The sequence below is a fragment of the Sander vitreus genome, chromosome 14 (assembly GCF_031162955.1).
Source record: "Sander vitreus isolate 19-12246 chromosome 14, sanVit1, whole genome shotgun sequence".
Taxonomy (NCBI): Eukaryota; Metazoa; Chordata; class Actinopteri; order Perciformes; family Percidae; genus Sander; species Sander vitreus.
The window spans coordinates 14868250-14877426 of NC_135868.1; the positions used below are offsets into that span (position 1 = coordinate 14868250).

General features: G+C 42.2%; 1 protein-coding gene across 1 annotated transcript; it reads right to left on the bottom strand.

Annotated features, from left to right (window-relative positions):
• Positions 1 to 3397: 3397 nt before the first annotated feature.
• On the bottom strand, positions 3398 to 6735 carry fam8a1a (family with sequence similarity 8 member A1a). The gene is made up of 5 exons (XM_078268292.1): positions 6018 to 6735; positions 5579 to 5699; positions 5221 to 5344; positions 4059 to 4198; positions 3398 to 3877 (listed from the first exon to the last, which is right to left on the bottom strand). The coding sequence occupies exons 1-5, from the start codon at positions 6436 to 6438 to the stop codon at positions 3733 to 3735; spliced, it is 951 nt and encodes a 316-aa protein (XP_078124418.1). The 5' UTR covers positions 6439 to 6735; the 3' UTR covers positions 3398 to 3732.
• Between the last annotated feature and the right edge of the window lie 2442 nt (positions 6736 to 9177).

Genomic DNA, 9177 nt, shown 5'->3' on the forward strand with positions numbered 1-9177 from the left:
TTGTGTTTGTTTTTTTTGCATTCGTGTTCATGTGTGTACTGAATACGACAGAGAGCAAACAGAGAAAGCTGAGCTGTGCAAGGCATCTCTTGTATAATAACTGCGAGCTTTAGTAAGGCTGGATGAATTTTAATAGAGTTCTGCGGGGTATTCCATCGCCTCTGGTCTCACGGCTGAAAGATCAGAGAGAATTTCCAAGCATGGTGTCCCTCAGCCTTTCACACTCGCTCCCTCTCATTCTCTCTCTCATTCTCTCTCTCTTCCTCCATTCCTCCACCGCCCCCGCCCCGCCCTCCTAACTTACTCTTTCCACTTTCACTCTTTTCTCATTTGAACTCCCTTTTCCAATCTTTTCCTTCCTCTTGGGCTTTTGTCTCTCTCTAAATCCCTTTCTCTGTCTCACGTTTTCTATTGCTTTCTTGGTCTCCCTGTGAAATTTGTATTAGAGCCACTCGAGGCGTAATTATTGCTAAGCCTCTCTCAGTTCCCTGGCACAGAGAACAACTCATGACTCTCAGCACAAAAAAAAACGTGCTACTGAAGGACAAAATGCTGCGATGAACTTTTAAAATCATGCACAATGGCTGACAAAATGTTTGCAAAGTTTTTTCCATCTCCCTGCCTCAAAGCCATTTAAGGAGTTTAATACTTTTTTACTCGTATCTAAGATCTACAAGCTCAACATTTATGGAAGATGTTACACATTTATAATTCAGACACTGCATTTACATAATATTCTACCACTCCTCATTGGTATCAGATCACACATGGGTGTGGGTGTGGGTGTGGGTGCAAGCTCTGAGACGATCCACCGATCCCTGAAGGCCACAGTTTGGAAGGAATTAGATAAAAGGTGACACCAAAGACAGATGTACAGATGACGACAACAAGGCTGTCACGACAGCAACATGCGAACAAATGGGGGAAAAAAAGACTAAAGCTGGTAAAAAGTCTTGAATGGTGGCTTTGATTTGTGTCTTTTGTTTCATTTGTATGCATGTTGGAGGGTAAAAGTTGGCAAGAGACTGGTGATTATTACTAATTAATTAGGATTAATGGTTGCTATTTAAAAACCTACCAATACTGAGGAGAGCCAAACGAACGTTTTTTAACTGGGACCGTAAGACAAAATATGCCCCCGGGTAATACGTAAGTATTGGTATTTTACCAATACCATGGTACATCTAGAGGTGCCAAATCAAATGTAACTCAATAAGTTGCATCATTTTTTAACAAATCACCTTGCGTGACCTGTAGCTTAACGATTTCCGATGAATGGATATTTTTGCAAAAGGAGTGAGTTTGCAGATGTCAGCAGATGGCTGGACATGTCACAGCAGAAAGCCCATAATTAAAAGAGAAGTCTGTAAGGAATGTGTGTATACAATATGTTTGCATCATTAGCTGCTGCTGTACCTGTGAAATACCACAGAAATATATTTGTGCTAGTTAGAATGTGTTTTTGGCCTCAGTTGTGATAAAATGTATGTATTCATCAGTTAAGAAAACACAGGCCATTCCATGAAGATTATGTGCAACAGCTTATGTAAAATAATGCCAACTTCCAGTAACTACAGTCTATTTCCATCTACTGTATCTGGGCCACATGTATTGATCTGCGTTGCCTAATGTTGCCCCCATGTGGCAACAAGTGCTGTAGCATCTGTGGAGAACAGTCGTGCTAAAGATATAAGAGTTCTGTATTTTACATCCAAATGAACACCCAGGAAATCAATGCAAACAGCCAACATTATTCCTACTGTAGATTTTATGATGTCTTTATAGTACAGTTTGTTTAGTTTGGATGACTTTTGTCATAGTTCTTGATTGGAAGTTGGTCTGTACTTCAGTTTAAAGGTTAAAAGAGATATGTTGAAATTAAGGTGCACACCACAAGCCTGTGGTACCAGAGCGTGTAATGTCCTTTACAGGTCTTTAAGTAAAAATTAATCCCTTTAATCGTTTTTTTCTATAGCACGGTAGCTCTATCGCCCAAATTCTCAGGCATGAGACAAAGAAAATTGATTTCCTAATGTATTCTGAAATCCTGTCAATTATGTTTTTTGCTAAATCAGCCCTTTTTATTGACTGACCTCTGAAACTTTGTCCCATAGGTAACAATGGGCCCGTCCCATACACCTGCTTTTATGTTTGAAACATATTCAGTACTCACTAGACACTGCATTATGATCCTGCACTATGATCACACTCAAAACTTGTGTAGCATGGTCCTCTCTGTTAGTTCCAGACACTCAAACATTTCCTCTGTGCACGGCTGCAGCCCTTTGCTTACCCTTAAAGAGTTGCATAGATCAAATAAACATGTCTCCCCTTTAATGATGCAACAACCCATTTGAATTAATCAAGGACACAAATGAAATCTTCACTTTAGCAAGGGGACAAATGTCTTTAAAGTGTCCATATTATGCTTTTTGGCTTTTCCCCTTTCCTTTATTGTTTTATATATCTTTTTGTGCACGTTATAGGTTTACAAAGTGAAAAAGCCCAAAGTCTACCCCAAAGGGACTTACCATCTTCCAGAGAAAACACTGTTCACAAACTGCTCCAAACAGCTCTGTTGTAGTCCAGCCTTTACTTCAGAGACAAACGTGCGTCACTTTGTAACACACGTTATAATGCTCGCCTAGCTGCTAGCGTGGAACACCCTCATATTCTGCAACTGACTATCTAGCAGTATTTACTGCGCAGGTGAGACTCCCAACAAAGATGCCTCACTCTGTAGCTAAAACAGAGAGCTCAACACACAGGGTGAAAAGAGGAGCTGCAGCAATGTGTAGTACAACAAAAAATATGGTGTTTTCTAAAAATTAAACCACATAAACCTATTCTGGTACTTAATACAATATGAACCTGAAAATGAGCATAATATGAGCACTTTAAATGAGAATCTTAAAGAAGAAGCTTATATGGAATCTTTTATTTCATCTTCTACACTCCTTAGTGGTAATCAGGGTCATTTTGTAAATGCTAGATCAGCAGGTGGTTGTTTTATTTAGGTTTTATCAAAATGTGTTAAGATATGTGAAAAACGGTTAGTTTCATCAAAATATTTGAATTAGTTTGTGTTTCAAATGTGAAGACATGGATACTTGAGGCCATGAATCAAATATGGACTTTCTGCATAAATCGTGTACCGGTATCTTAATAAGTGGCCATACTGGGGATTTAAGTAAACTATAAACTGGACTGCTAAGCCAACATTATAACATGTGAATAAATCATTAATGGTCTTTGATACCAGAAGAGTTTTACAATATGCATGAGTTTAAATCTGACATGAGCAGTGGCATTCAATAGTGCAGTTCAGACAATCAGTGGTTCTGTGATGAAAACAGTTGCCCTGAGTCACAAGAATTACAAGTCTGAAGACAGAAAATATGAGCAGGAAATTCACAAACACAATTTCTTTTGTGTGAACCTCATTCACCGGGTAGAAAAGTTATCGTTATTTCCAATACAATTTAAAAAAATAAAAAAATAAATAAAAAATTCTTCATCTTAATATCCATAGGCCCAAAGAATGGATATAAATAAGCATGACATAATCTGCAGTTTAAGTCCCTGTTTGATCCAGTGAAGAAATGGGCCAATGCGTTGTTTTTTTCAACGTTAGTTCATTTGTGACTGGTTTAAATTTTAGACACTTAGCGCACACAGGTCTGTAGCGCTTTGTCAAGTATACAGTAAAAGAGTCTGCTGCCTGAGGAGAGGCTATCTGCCCCCTCTGCGCTGGACTACAATGGTCCCTGCCACAATGTCATACACAGTCCTGTTGTGCTGGAAGAAGAGGAGAGTGATGAAGACGGGAAAGAGGAAGGCAATGGAGAAGTTCTTATTAAGAGCCCGCACTGTAGAGCTGTGGAAGTTAAGACAAAAGAGACGAGACAAAACAAGAGGTTCAATTGAGTATTCCAACACAGATGCTCTACAGGTACTCAAGACTACTAGAGACATTGGTTTGTGATTTAGTTACCACAATAGATTCCAACTTGGACAATCAAATCAAAAAGTAACTTATCCAGTATATGATCACTCACGCGGAGAGGGAAACATTAGAAGCTGGGACTACAAGGACTCGGTTGGGTCGGACCAGAGTGGATGTGTCACACGTCACCACCCGCAGGCCGAGCAGGAACTTCCCTGGTGTAGCACCACCAGCTCCCCAGATACAGATGGTCTGATTGCACAAGAAGGACAAAAGTAAGTAAGGTATTAAAGTAAAGTTTATTTATTTAGCACTTTTCACGGATAAAAATCACAATGTGCTTTACAAAAAATGTAATATACGATAAATGGAAGACATAAGAATACAAGGAAAATATAGGTACATAAAATCAGCCAGCCACATGCTTTGAATAGCAAAGTGTACACGGTTTATCACTGAATGCAATCTCTGTTTCCTAATACAGGTATGCACATTGTCAATAGCCTGTGGGCTCCTGGCCATGCTCATAAAATGTGCTGTACAGTTAAGGTCAGAACTTATAAATGATGCTGCAGGAGTATAAAAAAAAAAAAAAAAAAGGCCAGAAATACATTTTCAGGTTTACACAAACAAGGAAGGAAACCTGCCAGATGGCATTAGTCTGAGCAGAGGTGCCTGAATGTCCCAGGGCTGGTTCCCACCTGGGAAAACAAGCCACTAATGCAGAAGTCGAACACGAGACGCAATACATGTCTTCATCTGTGGCAACCTTGAATGCAACGTTGCATCACTTTCCCTTGAGGGACGTAATGTTGTGTTGTAGAAGAACTCTTGACTGTACATGACTCTTCTTGTCATTAAACAAGAGCATGTGGCAATGAGGCAACTCATACCGAATGTGAATGGACAAAATTGTGTGTATGTACATGTATATATATTTTTAACTCCAAATACAAATGGTGCGTTAAGAAGTCATCTGGTTTGAGTCATTCCATTCAGCTGGGAAACCCTTGTATGCAGCATTACATTAAGAAGACATTGGTTTTAAATACTCATTTATTCCATCCCTGTAGACTTGTTACTAAATGTTGCAATGGATCAATGTGAATTTCATTTTATGAACTACCAAATACTGTAATAAGCAATTTTGGTATAAACATGAACTACACTGCTTGACATGTGATTTAATCATATTTAATTGAATCATCAATAGCTAAAAGATTGCATACTGTATCTATATTACCTTTGTCAAGGCAGTGCAAAGTATGACTCACCTCATAGACGCAAACTAGCACCCTGTAGACCAGAGCTACAGCCAACATCTTCTGCAGGTCCTCCATGGATGTGTTCTCATCTATCTCCTCCACAATGAAGTGGGTAATGAATTTGGCAATGTCCCTTTAAAGAGAAGAGATAGTATGCCTGTGTGAGGATGGATCTGGGGGGATGCTGAAATAGCTTGGCATTAAAGCAACGATGCAAGCAATTAACTATTTGGTCATGCAAATACTGTATGTTGCATATCTGACCCACAGCTACACCAGTGCCTGGTTTTTTTTGTGTCTGAATTTGTTTATCGTTTTAGTTGGCAAGATTAGTTTCCACTGAAAAGTGTTTAATAGTTTCACTCACTTCATACCACTCAGATGCATGATCCACAGCACGATGGTGGCCTTCACACAAAACAGTATAAAGAAGTCCACTGTCTCAGCTAGGAACCTCAGAAGAGGAGAGGGGATGGTGTACTCCCGTCCTGTATGAAGCAGATGAAAAGACAAGCGTACTGAGAGAATACTTTTTTATGGGACACATTAGCCTGTCTCATTTATATACTCAAATAAATTATCTTACATATCAACTGAACTTCAGAGGTTAAAAGAGCACTGAGAAAGCCTTTGAATGATTCAAGCGTATACAAGCAAGCAATACAGGCTCCTTAATCCTGCTTCCTATCAGACTCATGACCTAGCTTATGTAATAGAAAGCCTACGCATAACTGCAGGCTAAACAGCATTTCCGATGAGGTAGGACTTTGACTATTAGAGCAGCTCACTGTCAAACTGATCCATACCTGTCTGAGGTGGATTTCCATTCTGCTGCTGGGCTGACCGGGCATCAGTAACGTTAGCTGAGGTCTGCCCCGTGTGGGCACCACCTTGATGAGGGTGGGATGCCTGGAAACTGAGGGGATAGGGGTAACTGTACCGGTTAAGCGTGTCAAAAGCCTGCTGCCCACCGCCGGAGGACGATGCAGGTGTACCTGGTGTCTGAGCGCCTGTCCCAGGCGGAGGGATTCCGCACGGAAGAGGGAAGGGGAATGCTGACAGAGCCAGCCAGCTCTGCCAGTTGGCATCATAGACATACCCCCAGTAATACTGCCACATCCACTGCTGCAACTTTGCGCAGTATTCGGTTGTTGCGGTGGTCTGAGGCTGCTTTGCATCAATTTCAGGGCCGTCACGGCGGTTGTCACTCGTCGTAGTCGCAAACATGTCTGACCCGCTTCACTGTCTCGCTTAATTTGGCAGGTAAATCTTCTCAAAGCGTCTTTACGCTGTCAGGTAATATCTCATTAGCTCCCTGCTGGATACATGCACAGCGCTAGCTAAGTGTGTTTGTAAATACAGGGATTTCCTGGACCGCTCAATGTTAGTAGTTACTTTCCAGGTAACTGTCGTTTTATGATATTTTGGTAATTCAGATTAAACAATAACGTGTAGTTTAAAATTATAATACCCACCTTATTTACAGCAGATATCAGCGAAATACCATCATGTTGTGGAAATGGCTAATAACATCCCCCCCCTTCTGTCATTAATGGTATGATCCATTTAAAGGAGCCGAGCTCTTGCGTATTTTCCTAATTGTTACAGCGCCATCAAAATTCACTTTTTCATAGTAGCCTGTAGCAAAGATACTCTAAACCAGGGGTCACCAACACCTTTCAAACTCAGAGCTACCTCAGGGGTACTGAGTAATACGAAAGGCTACTTGTGTGATACAAATTTCCTTATACCTTTTAAATAATATTCATACACAGATATATATTTAAACATGCAACATCAAAGCCAGTTATCAGATTTGATATTTTATTACACATCATTTGTGACAGTTTTGTATGAACACATTTGTCACATATTTAAACAAATTATCACTTCTGTAGCATTTCTTTTAAGAAATCATTAACTCTGTCACATTTTTAAGCAAATCATGTCACACTTGTACTAATTACACATCTAACATTTTGAACAAATCATGACCTCTGTTACCTAATACAAACTATCACTTTTGTAACATTTAAGAAATCATCAACTCTGTCACATTTTTAAACAAATCATGACCTCTGTCACATATTTATACAAATGATCACTTCTGGTTAAAAAATAAATACAAATAAAATGTAAAACCACTTATTATATTGTTTTGTTTTAAGATAATATGAGTATTTGAAGAGCTTTTATACATCTTTATGTTAGTCCATAAAATTACTCCTCTATGTAGGCTACATATCCACTCATATCAGCATGACCAGCAGCAACAGTACCAGATGAAGGATAGCTTATATCTACCTTAGCTAAATAAACAGAGGTGCCATTTTCACCAAGTTTCACAAATGTGAATTATGATAATAATGCTGTGATTGACCAACCATACTCCTGGATAGGGGTTGGACTCTTTTCTTCTCCGGAGTTGCCCGGGGTGTGAGGCGCCGGGCGGGTGTGGGGATACTCACATGTCCCCAGCTGAGCGCCACTACGTTGGAGTTTACCCCGGTGGACGAGAGGGTCGCCTCCCTACGCCTGCGGGTTGTGGTGGGGAAAACTCTGACTGTTGTTTGTGCATATGCACCAAACAAGAGTTCAGAGTATTCGGCCTTCTTGGAGACCTTGAGTGGAGTCCTGCATGGGGCTCCAGTGGGGGACTCCATAGTTCTGCTGGGGGACTTCAACGCGCACGTGGGCAATGATGGAGACACATGGAGAGGCGTGATTGGGAGGAACGGCCTCCCTGATCTAAACCAGTGTGGTTGTTTGTTGTTGGACTTCTGTGCTAGTCATGGATTGTCTATAACAAACACCATGTTCGAACATAGGGATGCTCATAAGTGTACTTGGTACCAGAGCACCCTAGGCCAAAGGTCAATGATCGATTTTATAATTGTTTCATCTGATCTGAGGCCGTATGTTTTGGACACTCGGGTGAAGAGAGGGGCAGAGCTGTCAACCGATCACCATCTGGTGGTGAGTTGGGTCAGGGGGTGGGGGGAAGACTCTGGACAGACCTGGTAAGCCCAAACGGGTAGTGCGGGTAAATTGGGAACGTCTGGAGGAGGCCCCTGTCCGACAGACTTTCAACTCACACCTCCGGCGGAGCTTTTCGTGCATCCCTGTGGAGGCTGGGGGGCATTGAACCCGAGTGGACAATGTTCAAAGTTTCCATTGCTGAAGCTGCGGCGAGGAGCTGTGGTCTTAGGGTCTTAGGTGCCTCAAGGGGCGGTAACCCACGAACACCGTGGTGGACACCGGTGGTCAGGGAAGCCGTCCGACTGAAGAAGGAGTCTTTCCGGGATATGTTATCCCAGAGGACTCCGGAGGCAGTTGCAAGGTACCGAAGGGCCCGAAGGGCTGCAGCCTCTGCCGTGAAAGAGGCAAAGCAGCGGGTGTGGGAGAAGTTCGGAGAAGACATGGAGAAGGACTTTCGGTCGGCACCAAGGTGCTTCTGGAAAACCGTTCGCCACCTCAGGAGGGGGGAAGCGGGGAACCATCCAAGCTGTGTACAGTAAGGATGGGACGCTGTTGACCTCAACTGAGGAGGTAATAGGGCGGTGGAAGGAGCACTTTGAGGAACTCCTAAATCCGACTAATACGCCCTCTATGGTAGAGGCAGAGCTGGAGGATGATGGGGGGGGATTGTCATCAATTTCCCTGGTGGAAGTTGCTGAGGTAGTTAAACAACTCCACAGTGGCAAAGCCCCAGGGATTGATGAGATCCGTCCAGAAATGCTTAAAGCTCTGGGTGTGGAGGGGTTGTCTTGGTTGACACGCCTCTTCAACATTGCGTGGAAGTCTGGGACGGTGCCTAAGGAGTGGCAGACCGGGGTGGTGGTTCCCCTTTTTAAAAAAGGGGGGACCAGAGGGTGTGTGCCAATTACAGGGGTATCACACTTCTCAGCCTCCCCGGTAAAGTCTACTCCAAGGTGCTGGAAAGGAGGGTTCGGTCGATAGTCGAAC

Excerpts from the sequence above, each read along its gene's own strand:
- fam8a1a (XM_078268292.1), bottom strand. The coding sequence starts at position 6,438 with ATGTTTGCGACTACGACGAGTGACAACCGCCGTGACGGCCCTGAAATT. Across the intron at positions 5,700-6,017 it reads TGGAAATCCACCTCAGACAG|GACGGGAGTACACCATCCCC; the intron begins GTATGGATCAGT and ends TGCTTCATACAG. Across the intron at positions 5,345-5,578 it reads ATGCATCTGAGTGGTATGAA|GGACATTGCCAAATTCATTA; the intron begins GTGAGTGAAACT and ends TTCTCTTTAAAG.